This window comes from Amphiprion ocellaris, chromosome 2 (genome assembly GCF_022539595.1).
Source record: "Amphiprion ocellaris isolate individual 3 ecotype Okinawa chromosome 2, ASM2253959v1, whole genome shotgun sequence".
In the NCBI taxonomy this organism is placed as follows: Eukaryota; Metazoa; Chordata; class Actinopteri; family Pomacentridae; genus Amphiprion; species Amphiprion ocellaris.
The window spans coordinates 10,088,399-10,105,575 of NC_072767.1; the positions used below are offsets into that span (position 1 = coordinate 10,088,399).

Here is a 17,177-nt window from a genome sequence, read left to right on the forward strand (position 1 = left end):
GGTAAACTTCAGATAACTGTGGTGCTCTTGGTATCCACTCCTTTTTTGTATGTGTGTGGTGGCGGTTCGGTGCGGTGCGGGGCGGGGGGTTGGAGGGCACGGTAGCGGAGCGGAGAGGGGAGCCTGCCGCCGCTGCAGGAAAAAATCTTAGAGGAAACACTGAACCATCTACTTTCATTTTTACAATGTCATCTCATTTTCATATTAGCTTATTTCTAGTTATTTTCATTCATAAAAAAACAGCTTATTAGAAACCAGTGAAACTACCTTTATCAAGTGAATTTTTATGCTACATATATTACATAGCATTGTATTGTTTGTTTTTATAATTACATGCTACCTGAGATAAACATCTGATAGCACAACGCAAATGAATTTCAAAAGCGGCTATAACAATGATGATACTAACACAGACTCCATAAAGCTTTACAGGTAGAGAGAACATGATGCACAGAAATCCCTCTCACAATTAACATAGGCATAAAAACACTAACATTGCCTTGCAAGCTTGGATTTATGGCACACTAATTCTAGTAATTTATTTACTAGCATATATAGAAATTCTTCTACATCAAAAATGGGTATTAAAGAATAATAATTAATAGTAGGGCTGTCAAAATTAGTGCGTTAACGCGGATTAATCTAGCACCATAATTAATCAGATTAAAAATTTTAACGCAATTAACGCATCTGCAGCACAGAATGGCTCAAAATAACTGACTCTGGCAATGCATTTCGGGTATTGTAAATTTGATGGGTTGCTTCTATTTTACCGGCGCAGCTTTTCAGTGTTTACGGCATTAGTTTATCAGCTGAGGAAACACACAGACCAATTAGGTATGAGTTCAGCCATCCCACGTGACACTACTCAGGCAATGAATTGGTCTCTGCATTCCAGCCACTAAACATTGCAGCTGAGTTCAGAAAACAGGTGAGGGACAGACGAGAGGAGGACGGACAAAAAGATAAACAAGAACAGCACTCAGAGAGTGCAGTGCTCTGCCAAGACTGTTCATTCCTCAATTTGTGTATTCAGAAATCACGGCAACATATAATCTGGCCATTTAATATAGATCGACCCACAAACGAACTAAAGAAATACAAAATTGCCTTGCCGTGAGCACAGGCATGTGTTGTGCATGCGTACGTTATGTAGTACAGATACCGAATTGCGTTTCCGAAATATGTAGCGAGCCGAGTGAATTGATGCAGGTAACTGACACTAGCGTTCACTTGTCATGGTTACGGCGACGCCGTGCTGGCCGCTATATGTTGCAATAGAAAATCCTTAACAAATTTGTGGATGCAGACTATAAGCTGCATCACTGCCCAAATCTAATGAGGTGGTCCTTGTGTCATTTCTGACCTTCCCTGAACATTTCATTCAAATCCATTAGTCGGTTTTTAAGTAGTGTTGCAGACGGACAGACAGATTCACAGGCAAACGTACGCTGATCGTCACATAACTCCCGTGTAATAAACGAATCGACACCGAGAGGAAAATCGCCCTGCACATGTAGACTATGTTTGGATCAACATACAGCTGTAAGCCAGCTTCTCAACTATGAATATAATCCAAACTAAATATGGTTCCAGACTCACCAATGAGCTCCAAATGTGTTTGAGAATGACCCTGACACCGTTCAGACCACGATTCAAAATACTGACAGCTCAGTTCTCCCATTAAGCAGCAGGGACAAAAGGGGAGTGATATAAGAGAAAAAAATGTAAGTGTTCAACTGTTTAAATTTTTTGAGATTTACACACATGGACAAAATTGTTTGTACCCCTCAGTTAATGAAAGAAAAACACACAATGGTCACAGAAATAATTTGTATCTGACAAAAGTAATAATAAAAAAAAATTCTGTGAAAATTAACCAATGAAAATCAGACATTGCTTTTGAACCGTGGTTCAACAGAATTATTTTAAAAAATAAACTCATGAAAGAGGCTTGGACAAAAATGATGGTACCCCTAGAAAAGACTGAAAATAATGTGACCATTGGCACATGTTCAATCAAGGTGTGTCCCCTAATTAGCATCACAGGTGTCTACAAACTTGTAATTAGTCAGTCGGCATATTTATAGGGTTACAGTAGTCACTGTGCTGTTTGGTGACATGGTGTGTACCACACGAAACATGGACCAGAGGAAGCGAAGGAGAGAGTTGTCTCAGGAGATGAGAAAGAAAATTATAGATAAGCATGTTAAAGGTAAAGGCTATAAGACCATCTCCAAGCAGCTTGATGTTCCTGTGACTACAGTTGCACATATTATTCAGAAATTTAAGATCCATGGGACTGTAGCCAACCACCCTGGATGTGGCCGCAGGAGGAAAATTGATGATAAATGGAACAGACGGATAATACGAATGGTAACAAAAGAGCCCAGAACAACCTCTAAAGACATTAAAGGTGAACTCCAAGGTCAAGGTACATCTGTGTCAGGAGTCACGTGGGGACGGCAACAAGATGGCAGCTGGTTAACAACTCTCCGCTCCGAGAAGTGCCTTTCTACAGCATATTCTTATCAAGTGGTTCATAGTTAATGTAGTGTCAACAGTATTTAAACCGGTAAAAGGTTGGTGTTATTTAATACTGAAGAATTGAGTAATTTCTCGCACTCCGAATGTCGACAAAGAAAAACGCCAAAAGCGCTAGCTTAATGGCTACTCGGGCTAGCCCTGTCTACGAAGAGTCCGGCGGTGGGGACATACCTCCCCGCTGGGAAAGTTTACTCGCAGAGATAACCAAAGTTAACTCGACTCTACAATGGCGACCGACATTTCCACTATAAAAGCTACCACAACTGAGCTGAAAACAACGGTAATGGCAATGCAAGTAAGAACTGAGGAAACCGAGGCTCGCGTCACCCGTCTGGAGGAGACGGCAGAGCAGCTGCACACTGCTGAAGGTGGGAGAGACAGAGGGGTGAAAGTGATACAGGATCGTATCCAAGCCCTCAAAAATCACATCAAATGAAATAATGTGAGGCTGATTGGTTTAAAAGAAGTGTTCGGGAACAACGGCACTTTGCCGAGCTGTGTTCAGAAGGTTCTGGTCGAAGGGCTCGGAGTCTGTGAGGGCACAGAGTTTGAAATCGAAAGGACGCACTGTGTACCAGCACAAGTGCTGGACCCCGGCTGCCCAGCGAGACCGGTAATTATTCGATTCCTGAGACAGTCTGCGAGAGATAAAGTGGTCGCTGCAGCGAAGGAGAAACGCGGATTTGAGTGGGAAGGATGCCAACTCTCTGTTTCCTGACATGATGAGAGCTAGCAGAGAGGAAGAAGGCTTTCACTGCTGTGAAGCGTAAACTTCAGGAGCTCGATGTGAGGTACACCCTGGCATATCCAGCAACTTTACAATTCACACAGAAGGGGAAAGGTAAAAGTTTCAGCACAGCGGTGGCCGCGGAAATGTTCATCAGAGAAGGTTGCCGGGAGGAGTGCGTAGATGCAGAGTGATAGTAGAGCCGACCTGATGTTTCTATGGAAGAGCCTCAGTGATGCTGCAAAGACTATTGGAGCGGTGATGGAGTGGACTGACTTGCCATCAGGAGGAGAACGTCCTCGTTAACCTACGGACCGGATAAGCTTTCTCTCTCTCTCTCTCTCTCTCTCTCTCCCTCTCTTTCTCTCTCTCTCTTTTTCTTCTCACGCTTAAGGCTGCCAATGTTATGCAGCAGTTTTGGTTCACTTTCTGTGTGTGTTCTGAGTTGGAAACGTTCTTTTTCCACATGGAGTATCAACATTTTGAGAGGGAACATTGCACTCATGGGCATTAAGTTACAGATCCTTAGTTCTTTTAGTGTAATGGACAGGCATGTAAAGAGACAGTGGGACATAATATGACAGGGAAATATCTTAAATGTGTGACTTGGAATATTAATGGTTGTGGAAATCCAAATAAGAGACGTAAGATACTGCCATATTTAAGAACCAACCAGGCAGACATAATCTTTATACAGGAGACCCACTTAAATGAAGGTGAGGAGTCTAGATTCAAGGGTGGCCTTAGTAAGTCATATTTTCGATAGTTCACTGTCAAGTGCACGTAATGGAGTAATTATCCTGATTAGAAAGAATATACACTTTGTTCTTCTTAAAGAAGTAAAAGATACAGCAGGAAGGATCATATTTATACAGGCACTAATAGAGGGCGTGAAAGTGGTATTGTGTAACATTTATACACCCAATAAATGAGGACCCGCACTTTTTTCATGAAGTCAACAAGATTTTGGGAGGTATGGATGGTCATATTATACTAGGAGGAGATTATAACGAGGTTTTAGATCCCATTCTGGACAGGAGCAGGCTTAGAGGGACTCCAAGGTCTAAGGACCGAGAGGCAATTCAGATGTTAAAAGATGAGTTGAATCTCACAGACATATGGAGGCTTACTAATCCCAATAAACAGGAATACACTTTTTACTCCCACTGTCACAAATCTCACTCTAGAATAGACCTATTCTTGATTGCAAGTCCTCTGATAACTAATGTAACTAGCTGCGATATTAAAAGTATTGCACTAACTGATCATGCAGCTGTAGAACTATGTTTGAAGATGGAAACTGAACTGGGTAAAGGGTACAGATGGAGGATGAATACAGCTCTTTTACAGGATAAGTTGTTTAAAACTTTAATTGGGGAGGATTTAAAATCATTTTTTGAAATAAATATAGGCAGCACTAAGGAAATCAAAACCGTCTGGGAGGCTTCTAAAGCTTATGTTAGGGGAAAATTTATAGCTTATGCCTCCAAGAAGAAACGAGAGAATCTGCAAAAAATTAGTGAATTGGAGAGTGAAATTAAGTTAAAAGAAAATAAACTCTCTGAAAATTATTCAGATTCTCAGTATCAGGAACTTTGCACACTTAAATTTAAACTACACGAAATATACAATAATAAAGTGGCTTATGCCTTGTTTAGATTAAAAACAGACTTTTATGAGGGAGGAGAGAAAACAGGGAAACTATTAGCTTGACAGGTGAAAGAAAAAGACTTTTCAAATACAATTTCAGCTATAAAGCAAGTGATAACTGCAGGCAAGGATATCAATAAGGCGTTTCAAAAGTTTTATGAAAAACTTTACACATCAACAATACCATGTAAAGAAAAGCAGAAAGAGCAAGACTTGTTCTTCTCTAAAATTGATATGCCTAAGTTACTCCCTGAACAGGTGAAGAGGTTGGAGTCCCGGATAACTGAGAGTGAAATAAGAAAGGCTGTCTCATTAATGAAAACTGGGAAATCTCCTGGCTACGATTGACTTCCTGCCGAGTATTACAAAGAGTATATAGACAGCCTTGCTCCATTACTGCAGAAGGTATATCAGGAAGCCTTTGAGCTTGGCCAGATACCACCTACTTTTAATGAAGCATTGATATCCCTAATTCCTAAAAAGGATAAAGACACAACAAATCCATCCAATTATCGACCTTTCAGTCTGCTTAATCTGGACTGTAAAATATTAACAAAGATACTTGCATTATGTCTCCAACAATTCTTGCCAAGCATCATACACCCTATTCGGGTGGGCTTCGTGAAAAACAGATCATCCTCAGATAACGTAAGAAAACTCCTGCACCTAATGTGGCTTAGCCAGTTTAAAGAAGTACCGATAGTGGCTATTTCCTTAGATGCTGAGAAGGCCTTTGACAGGGTTGAGTGGAACTTCCTCTTCACCACCCTGCCACACTTTGGGTTTGGTCCACATTTCTCTAAGTGGGTTAAGATTTTGTACAAGGAGCCTAAAGCTGCTGTGATAACTAACAGGTTTATCTCACCATTCTTTCACCTCTCTAGAGGGACCCGTCAGGGTTGCTCTCTCAGCCCGCTGTTATTCGTTATTTTTTTGGAGACGTTAGCTATCAGTATCAGGACAAATGGCGGCATTAAGGGGGTTGTGTGCAGTGGTCAGGAACATAAATTACTGCTTTATGCGGATGATATTTTAGCAGTGGTAACAGATCCACTTAACTCTCTACCCCATTTGATGGACACTATTAAGTCATATTCCGATCTCTCAGGTTATTGTATAAACTGGGACAAATCTGAGGCTATGCCAATATCTGCCCTGTGTTACTCATATATGGTCCAAAAATTTAATTTTCAGTGGATCCCCAAGGGTATGAAATATCTAGGGATTAGATTGAGCCAGGATTTAGGAGAGCTGCCCTCACTGAACTTTAACCCAGTGTTACAAAAAATCCAGACAAGTTTAGAAAAATGGGAGAGGTTAAAACTTACACTTTGGGGAAAGGTTTACATTATAAAAATGATAATAGCCCCCCAAATTAACTATGTGGCTATGATGCTACCAATCACCATACCTCCTGTTATTTTTAGAAGATGTGAAGGCTTCATTAAACAGTTCTTATGGGGAGGTAAGAAAGCCAGAATTAAGCTAAGTAAACTATGTGCTCCAAGAGAGAAAGGGGGTATGGGACTACAGGACCCAAGATTATATTGTTTGTCACTTGAAATGGCCAAAATAGCTAAATATTGGGAACAGGATGGAAAAGTGGTGGATTGGTTGATTATTGGGACTGAATTATCTTTACCGTTTACTCCGAAAGAAAAAATAACTCAGAAAGTCGATTCAACAAATCCAATTCTTAATCACTCCAGAGAAGTTTGGATGGACGCACACCGTATCCTGAAAATACCACAACATGTACAGCCCTATACATCCTTATGGAACAATCCCAGTATTTGTATTGGGAAAGCACCTGTGTACTGGAGGCGGTGGCACTCAGGTGGCATCCTTATGATAGGAGACTTGTATAAAGATGGAGTGTTTATACCATTCTCAGACTTGATTAAAAATTTTAAATTGGAGGGTAGGGATAATCTTTGGAAATACCTACAAATAAAAAGCTGTATAACCTCTAAATGTAAGTTGGGGGAATTGTAGAAAACTGCATTTTGGACTATCTTGTCATGCTGCATGGGTGCCACACAGCCTCCCAATTTTATAAACTGATTGGGAGTTCTATAAGCGGTGAGTCATCTAATGTGAAACTAATATGGCAACAAGATTTAAGACAAGAATTCTCACAGGACAAATGGCTAAAAATTTTGTCAGATTGTGGAAAATATATAAAGGAGACTCGAGGAAAGTTCATACAATATAAGATCTTGCACAGGTACTACCATACCCCATCGAGACTGTATAGAATGAAACTGTTGAAGGACAACCTTTGCTGGAAATGCAAAACAGAGGTTGGAAATTTCCTTCACTGTATCTGGGAGTGTTCTCTGGTGGCACCTTTCTGGAGTAACGTTGTCCAAGTTCTGAGTAGCTGGTTTGGTTCAACAATCCCTCTGAGCCCAGATCTTTGTCTTCTGGGTGATAAAACTCAAGTACAGAATGCCTCAAAGAGTGCTTTTTCTGTCATTATGGTTGGTTTGATCACTGCATCTAGAATTATTTTAAGACTTTGGAAAGTGGGCATAAGCCCATGTCTGAAAGACTGGGTAGATGTAATGATAGAGACAGCATCTTATGAATCTATGCTGCATAGATTAAAGGACAATACAGAAGATAGGACCACTCCCTGGGACTGTTTTTGGGCTCACATAAAAACGGACCAACACGGTGCAGACCCCAACAGCATCAGGATCTCTTGTATAACTATATCACAATAACATTGTATTATTTCAGTCAGTTTTTGTTTGTGTCTCGTTTTCTCTGATTGGATGCCCTGTCTGTTTATGTATCTTTTATCCTATGTTTGTTATTGTCTGTCTGGCCTGTGCAATGTATCCCAGTATTCCTTACTTTTGTTTTGTTTCGTTTTTCTACCATTATTTTTCATTTGTAATACATTGAAAAGTTAATAAAAACTTTAATGCAAAAAAAGGTACATCAGTGTCAGATCGCACCATCCGTCGTTGTTTGAGCCGAAGTGGACTTCATGGGAGACGACCAAGGAGGACAACATTGTTGAAAAGAAATCATAAAAAAGCCAGACTGGAATTTGCCAAACTACATGTTGACAAGCCACAAAGCTTCTGGCGTCTGGCACACGGTGTCTTGAATCTGTGCAAGATACAATGAAATCTCATGACTATTAAGGTATTCTAGAGAGAAATGTGCTGCCCAGTGTCAGAAAGCTTGATCTCAGTCACAGGTAATGGGTCTTGCAACAGGATAATGACCCAAAGCACACAGCTAAAAACACCCAATAATGGCTGAGAGGAAAACAGTGGACTATTCTGAAGTGGCCTTCTATGAGCCCTGATCTAAATCCTATTGAACATCTGTGGAAGGAGCTGAAACATGCCGTCTGGAGAAGGCACTCTTCAAACCTGAGACAACTGGAACAGTCTGCTCATGAGGAGTGGGCCAAAATACCTGCTGAGAGGTGCAGAATTCTCATTGACAGTTACAGAAATGGTTTGATTGCAGTGATTGCCTCAAAAGGTTGTGCAACAAAATATTACGTTAAGGGTACCATCATTTTTGTCCAGGCATGTTTCATGAGTTTCATGAGTTTTTTTAAATTCTGTTGAACCACGGTTCAAAAGCAATGTCTGATTTTCATTGGTTAATTTTCATAGAATTTTTATTTATTATTACTTTTGTCAGATTCAAATTATTTCTGTGACCATTGTGGGTTTTTCTTTCATTAACCGAGGGGTACCAACAATTTTGTCCATGTGTGTAGGTATTGTTGTATATAGGATGTATATAAGTTGGTTCAGGATGTTCAGTCATTATTTTCACTTTATTTTCACATGTACAGTTATATCAAAAGTTATTTATTAATGAATGTTGTCAAAAATGTTTTTGAACCATACTGAATTTGTTTGATTTGATGGTCAGTTATTGATTACATGCAGAAACCAATAAAACTACAAGGTTACATCAACATATATCACACTAATTCAAGTTAGACATTAAGATTTTCTGGACCTTTGCTTTAATACATTTTCTCTGACAGGACCTCTTTGAATTTTAGTTGAATACCCCTGCGCTATACAGCATGTATGCACACTTTGCAGGAAGGAGTTTTCTTTTCACCGAAGCACAGGTGTTTAATAGACATGTTAAGTGCAGATATATTCCCTTCTTTCTTCAATCTGTTTGCTCATGCAAAATGAAATGCGATTAATATAGATTAAAAAGGAATGATATTTAAACGTAATTAATTGAAATTAATCCACAGCAACCCTGTGATTAATCTGATTAAAACTTATAATCATTTGACAGCACTAATTAGTATCCCTGATCAGCCAAGGCAGGATTGTAATTTGCTTCTCTGTCAGCTGTCACTAATTCCCAAACTGAAACCAGAGCCTGATAAACATTAGAAACATTTTAAAACAAGCATGAGGACGCAGTAGCTTCAACAATTCTAAAATGTTTATTCTGTTTTTTCAGTGAATCGTATCCATAGTATCTCTTTGGTGAATCATATCCAACGTCAACCCATGTGCCAGTGCAAACGCAGATGCAATACAAATATTAACTCACACTCAATCTCAAAGAGATTCAGGAATTATACCATCTATGAAATGACTACAGAATTAAGCAAAGTGTCTCATTTTGCAGAAACGGCTTGCAGTTCAGTTGCAGTACACTAATGATTGCCTTTGTCCTCTTCATAAAACACAGAAATTCAAGAATTAAAACCCTGTTGTAATTAAGGAATAATAAGTTGATTAAACATAGGGACTGGGGTTCACAGTCATGTGCATGCTAGACAATGCAGGTGTAGATAGCAACACAACATCATTAACAGCTACAGTACAGTTAACAGCTACAGGTACACAGACCATGCCTTTCATAAATAGAAGATTTGTGTTCAAATTCTAAAATGTAAATGATTTTCCTAAAGTTTAGTTATCATGTATAAAGAAGATTGCCTTGATTGCAGAAATGGGAAATTGAGCCATTCAAATTTGGAAATAATGTCACAAACCATCTAAAGGGGTTATGGGCAAAGCTACACAGCTGCAAATATCGGAAAAAATGTTACATGGGAAGTGGAAACCAAGATTTGCTGAAAAGATTAAAAACCATTGTCAGTGCACAACTATAAATGCCAAGATTCACCTACATTGGGGAACTGGGGAACATTAGGGAAAGCTGTCCGCTAAGAAAGGTGGAGAATATGGTTAAATGCTAGTGGGGGGTAGTTAGAAAATGATTGTAGATCAAATTAGGGCTTATACTGAACCCAGATCCTAAGAGAGATTTTACCAATCACATTCTTAATACAGAGGGAAATGGAAGAATTAAAAAGAAAGTGTAATGAAGCCTTCATAGATACCCATTTGGAAGTGTTTGACTATAACCAACTAGGTCTGGGGAGAAATTATTATTATATATTGAAGACAGTTTTTAAAAATACTGATATTGGCAGTCCAATAATAAAATGTGAAATTTGGTAAGAATGTCAATTCAAGTGTTCCAGGTCTTTGCAAGTAATGTCTGCACGGCAACGGAACCTTCTCATTCCAAATAAACTCTGAGTTTAGGCAATTAACTTAATCTAAGAAGGTTTGGGGGAAGATAAGTTGTTTGCATTGCAACAATTAGGAGAACTGTGGAACAATATTATATTTAACAAATTTAATTTCTTCAACCAAAAATAGACTAAGCACACACCAGTTTTCACAGTGTTCTTGGATTTAGGTCAATAAGGGTGCACAGATAGCTTTGTAAAGGCCTTTAACTTTGTGTGTAACATAGACACCAATAAATATAAAGCTATACTGGGCATTTTGAGGATAATTCATTATAGCTGTTTTAAGAGAAAAAAAAATCACTCTTGTTGAAGTTTAATTTGTATACAGATATATACCCAAATGATTGAAGAGTAGCAAGAACAATAGGGACAGAAATAGGAGGGCTAGGCACGTCCATTAGGAGGTACAGGGGGACTGGGGTGGTAAGAGGTCTAAGCTAAGGGATTTTTTCCTTTTTGCAAGAGGGAAGTGGCAAATTAAAATCAAAATGTACTTTAAAAAGGTGAAGTGAAGTGACAGGTGAAGTGAAAGTGAAGAAAGAAGCGAGCTGATGGCAACTTTTAAAATTTTATTTTAATTTTTATTTTTTTTTGCCAAATTCATAAGGATAGCTGTTTTGCTCTGGATATTTCCCACTTTGTTGAAACAGTCCTGCTGCACTGAGTACTGAATCAGTGATGCTTTCTGTAGTTCTTCTGCAACATATTGTTCAGTGTAGGGAATACCCAGTTTATTGAAGAAACTCTTGAAACTGGAGGGAATGCAATCTTAATTGGATGAATGAAAGAGACACACTAAGGAGCAACAACATTAAAACCACTGACAGGTGACATGTAAAACATTGATCATCTTGTTACAATGCAATGTTCTTCTGGGACATTTTGGACCCTAGCATTCATGTGGGTGTTACTTTAGTACGTAAAACCCAGCCAAACATTGTTCCAGACCAAGCACATCCACCCTTGGCAACTGTGCATCCCAATCACAGCAGCATCTCCCAGTAAAACAGGGTGCTGTGGCATTGAGAACTGCCATGGAATTGTGATCACATGGGACCCAATGCAAATTTCACAGGAGCTTGCAGTTTTAAATTAGCTGTACGGCTATGAAAACTGTGAATATCATATTTCATCGATTGACGAAAAAGTGGTGAAATGTTACTCTGATGCATTCCCACATAACTATACCTATGTGCAATGTGTACTCACTGCCCTAGATTCACAATTGTTATAAAAGTAATTGTAGTTTAGCTGTGTTATTACTGACAATTATGCATCTTTTTATTAATACCACACAGTAAATAAAACATTTTACTTGGGGCATGGAGGAAGGTACACAATCAGTGGAATGCTGTTCTGTGAAGGCATGAATGTTTTTGAGTGCAGGTGAGTCTCGCAAGAAAGCAGTCCCACTCAGACATCTAAACTACCACACCTCAAAAACTGCTCAGGGATGGCTCAAGGAACCTGACAAAAGTCTAGGGCATTAACCCACCTTCCATACTTCCCTCATCCCAATCTGATCAAGAATTCCCAGATGTGATGAAACAAGTCCGATCCTTGGAGGTCCCACTCCCTGACCCACAAGACCCAAAGGATTTGCTGCCAGCGCCCTGGTGCCAGATACCACAGGCCATCCCCAGAGGTCCCCTATCCGTTCCCCCATGAGTCAAAGGGGTTTTGGCAGCATGAGAAGAATGTACACACTGTTATGCAGGTGGCATTAATGTTGTGGCTAGGCAATGTATAACATTTTTTAAAATGAAATTTTAATTTCCGTAGGTACAGTAGTTTTATCTAATTTTGTTTGAATCTGGGGGTTATGTAACAATTTTTTTTAATGTAAATTTAAGACCAGGTTCCATTCTTATCTATCGCTTTATTTCCAGTGTCTAAGTTCAGATTTTTCTCACTGGACCACAATGCACTGCAGAGCACACCTGCCTGTGTAGTGTGGAGTCATTACTGACCAGCTTTAAGCATTTTGGTTATCATGAGATGGGACTGCTGTGTGAGCTGTGGCAAACAATTCTATGGCGCTACAGGAGATAAGCAAAAAAATATTTTACAGCTGCTCTTAAATTGCTCTGTAAACTAAGAAGTTAACAAACCAAAGGGTTCCTGCATATTTGATGCTTGTACAAACAAATACGCCTTTGTATATGTGATTTAGGTCTGTCTCCTCCGGTAAAGAAAACAGAGCTGGATAGTCCCTCTGCCCAGGAAGATTCACCAAGAATGGGCTCCTTTACTCAACACCACCGGCCAGTCATCGCTGTTCACAGTGGTTAGTAGCACACACCGTGTCTCACACACCATGCATGCACGCACAGATTATTTATATTTATTAGGACAATGCAAGATCAAAATATCTTTTTGACATCATTTTCTTCTAAGGTCTGTCTCGGGGTCCCCATCCTTCTTCATCTCTTCACTTCCCATCCTCCTCCTACTTTCCCCATGGAGCAATCCGCTATCCTCCTCACCTGGCCCAGGACCCCCTAAAAGATCTGGTCTCATTAGCCTGCGACCCTGCTAATCAAGCCCCTAGCTCGGTGAGTGCCACTAGTCATCAAAGGTCCAAATACTGTTCCCTCTCTCCACTACCATTCTAGCTTGCTAACCGCTAGTGTTATTTTACACAAAATGTATATACAGTTATGAACCAAAGTTTTACATACACTTTTAAATTGAAATCATTGTAATTGTAATGTACATCGTGGCAGTCTTGAATACCCAATGACTTTGATAACAATTTCCTGTGATTGAGTCATTGAAACACAAGTCTTCATGCAATCGTGCATTTTGGTACTTTCATGTATTTATTGTAGGTCTTCTGGAAAAATTCAAAAATTTGCTGTGCCAAAAATATACATACAGCAACATAAATAATGTTTTTGTGATGTAGAAAACTGTTAATGAAATTTTCTCTCTTATCTCTTAAATATTTGTGAGTGATTATGATTGACTACAGCTGCTGACATCTCTGACCCAAATTAAATTGTGCTATTTGATACACTCATGAGAATTAGCCATAAACATGATAACGGGAAACCTAAGTAGCTTTGTACTGATCTGAAAAAGCAAATCATTTCCTTGAAGTCAAGAAAGTCACTTGGAGCTATTTCAAATTAGCTACAGATCCCAAAATCATCTGTGCAAACAATTGCTGCAAAGTGCATGGCACAGTTGTGTCACTGCCACTGTCAGGAAGAAAACGCAGACTATCATCTGCTGCTTAAAGACAATTGATCAGGATGGTCTAGAGCAGTCATGGGCAAACTACGGCCCCCGGGCCACATACGGCCCTTTGGGCTTTTCAATCCAGCCCGTGAAATAATTTGGTCAATATTAGAATTGACGAAATTACAGTAAAGACCACATTCATTTGGCCTTCTCCTGCATTACCCGGCATTCCTGTTGATCCCACTAGATGGCGCACTCCAGACACAAGTGACCTTTGTTGGTTTATTAGGGTCCAAGCACCGACTGGTGCGAAGACCCTATTGGAATGCAAGGAATTATTTATTATTCTCTCTTCTTCTTCCACTTTGCAACTGCATTGAGCTGCTGTAACAAGGAGTGAATCAAAGAAAAGAAAAGTCGACAGTGACTGTTGAGTGTTTCAGAAGGAGTGGACTAAATATTTTTTCGCTGAAGACCGTTCAAAGGCTGTATGTCTTATTTGCAATGAAACCGTTGCGGTTTTTAAAGAATACAACATCAGCCAGCAACCAGTCAGTGCAAGAACAGACAGCTTCGGCTCAGAGGTTGGCAGTCAGTTTACAGACTCAGCAAAATACTTTTTTCAACAAACTACGATTCAAGGGTCAAGCACGAAGGCAAGTTATTTGGTAGCATTCAAAATAGGAAAGGCCAGCAAGCCTTTCTACGAAGGGGAGCTTTTGCAAGAATGCATGGTAGAGACAGCAGGTCTCCCATGTCCAGAGAGCAAATACAAATTTGAAAAAAATTGTTTATCACGCAAGACAGTTACTCGCCGTGTTGAACGAATAAACAAAGACTTAGCCAGCTCACTGAACGAAAAAGCGGAGTCCTTCAAGTTATATTCAGTAGCACTGGACAGAAGTAATGACATAAAAGACACTGCTCAACTTTTAATTTTTGTTAGAGGGATTAATGAAAATTTTGAGACAACGGAGGAATTTTTGACCATGGAATCCATGAAGGGGAAAACACAAGGAGAGGACTTGTATGACAGGGTGTCTGGGGTCATTGAGAGGCTGAAGCTGCCTTGGTGTAAACTCACCAATGTCACCATGGATGGATCGCCAAACTTGACAGGAAAAAACATCAGGCTGCTGAAAAGAATCTAGGATAAGGTGAAGGAGGAAAGCCTTGAGCTGGATGTGATTTTCCTACACTGCATAATCCATCAGGAAGTGCTCTGTAAGTCTGTTTTGCATCTTGATCACGTCGTGAAGCCAGTTGCAAAACTCGTTAACTTTATAGGAGCGAGAGGGCTTTAGCATCGTCAGTTCATCAAGTTTCTTGAAGAAACTGATGTTGATCACCAGGAATTGCTTTATCACTCTCTTGTCTGCTGGTTAAGTTTGGGGAAAGTATGTCAGCAAGTGTGGGAGCTAAAAGGCGAGATTGGCTCATTTTTGGAATTAATCGGGAAAACTGATGATTTTCCTGAGCTGCGCGACAGAGGTTGGCTCTGTGATTTTGCTTTTGCTGTGGACATACTGATGCACATGAATGAGCTGAATGTGAAGCTGCAACGGAAAGATCAGTTTGTGCACGAAATGTACACAAATGTGACAGCCTGCAAAGCCAAACTGACTTTATTCTCAAGACAAATGTCAAAAAAATGCTTCGCTCATTTCCCTACACTGGCGACGCTGGCAGAGGCCTCTTGACATGTGAAGAAATATAGGGAATCACTAGACGACCTACACGGAGAATACTGCCGTCGGTTCTCTTATTTTGAAAAAATTGACAAGTAACTTCAGCTGGTGTCATGTCCCTTGTCACAAGACTGGGAAACAGCACCTCAGGAGTTGCAGTTGGAACTGATCGATCTTCAAAGTGACTCCGTCTTAAAGGAGAAGTTCAGCTCCCTTTAACTGAATGACTTTTACGCTTCACTAAGTGAAGCCAAGTTTCCAAACATTCAGAAGATGGCACAGAGGATGCTGGTGTTGTTCAGATCTACCTACGTGTGTGAGCAGACGTTTAGCGTGATGAGCATCAACAAAGCACACCACAGATCCCAGTTAACTGATGAACACCTCAGATCTATCCTGAAAATTGCCACAACCAGATTGGCACCAGACTTTGATGCACTGGAAAAAAAAGGGTGACCAACAACACTGTTCCCACTGAAACTGAATGTGGGTATTCTTTACTTTGTCAGTAATGTCTTTAACATGTAATTCATATTAGTTTCCACAATCTCCATTCATCTGATGCTGGCCTGGCCCGTCTGTCGAATTTCAAAACTCAATGTGGCTCCTGAGCCAAAAAGTTTGCCCACCCCTGGTCTAGAGACAACCTAGAATCACCAAAAAGCAGGTCTCCAATGAATTACAAGCTGCTTGTACACAGGTGTCAGGATCCACAGTGTTTTACATGGCCATGGACTGAGAGGCTGCAGTGCAAGAAGGAAGCCCTTGCTTCAGAAGCACCAACTTAAGGCTTGAGCTGAGTTTGGTACTGATCACATGATCAAAGAAAAGACCTTCATGAAGAAATTTCTGTGGTCAGTTGAAACAAAAAATTAGGCTATCTGGCCACAATGACCAGGAATATATTTGGAGGAGAAAAGGTAAGACCTTTAAAACCAAGAACACCTTACCTGCTGTCAAGCATGGTAGTGATAGTATTATGATTTAGGGCTGTTTTGGTGCTTTGGTGGAACTGGTGCTTTACACAAAGTAAACAGATTAGTGAAAAGATATTCTTGAAAAAAAACTAAAATGACAAGCCAGTAGGTTTGGGTTTCACAGTAGGGACAGTGTTCTTTTCTTGATATGCTTCATTTTTGCATCTGTGAACACAGAGCTGAAGTGCCTTGCCAAAAAGTTCCAGTTTTGTCTTGTCTGTCCATAGGGCATTCTTCCAGAAGCTTTGTGGCTTGTCAACATGCAGTTTGGCAAATTCCTTCAGTTTTGGGTTCTGTGCTGTAATGATCCTTGGTAAAACCCAGAGCACATTTTTGAATAGTTTTTTATTGGGTATTAAAATGGACTGGACTGTGTGGGAAACTGGATGGACTTTTGATTTTGTAAATACTCTGCCTAAATGCCGAACTGAACTGTAGTGTGTGTTTGAGCATTACTGTTCTGTTTGTGGACCACCTGCGTAGTGATGTATGGTATTGATTCAGTGATGCAGGGGTGACAATGAAACAAACACTCAACATATCTGCATTTACAACCGTTCCTCTTCAAGGAGCACCAACGAGTGATCAGTTGCAAGAGGCTCAGAGGCAGCACCAGATAAGTCAGGTCTCTTACAATATGCAAATATATACAAACATAAGGAAAGAGTGCGATTCCAATCTTTCCGTTTCCTGTGTGCTATGGTGCAGGAATGTTTGCTGTGATCAGATTTTTTTTGTCTTATTGATGGACAAAAAACAAGTCTTTTTTCAAAGATACAACCTGCTGAGAGAGGAAAGTATCTTCTTATTGGAAAACAAAGTAGCAGACTTGGAACAAAACTCCG

General features: G+C 40.0%; 1 protein-coding gene across 8 annotated transcripts in view; it reads left to right on the forward strand.

The window, feature by feature from the left end:
- Positions 1–17,177, forward strand: part of nfic (nuclear factor I/C) — a 99,621-nt gene that overhangs the window by 39,484 nt on the left and 42,960 nt on the right. For all 8 annotated transcript variants that reach the window (XM_055005144.1, XM_055005160.1, XM_055005149.1 and 5 more), the window contains exons 9-10: positions 12,655–12,768; positions 12,879–13,036. In XM_055005144.1, the coding sequence (XP_054861119.1) occupies positions 12,655–12,768; positions 12,879–13,036 (272 nt within the window). The remainder of the gene's footprint in view (positions 1–12,654; positions 12,769–12,878; positions 13,037–17,177) is intronic.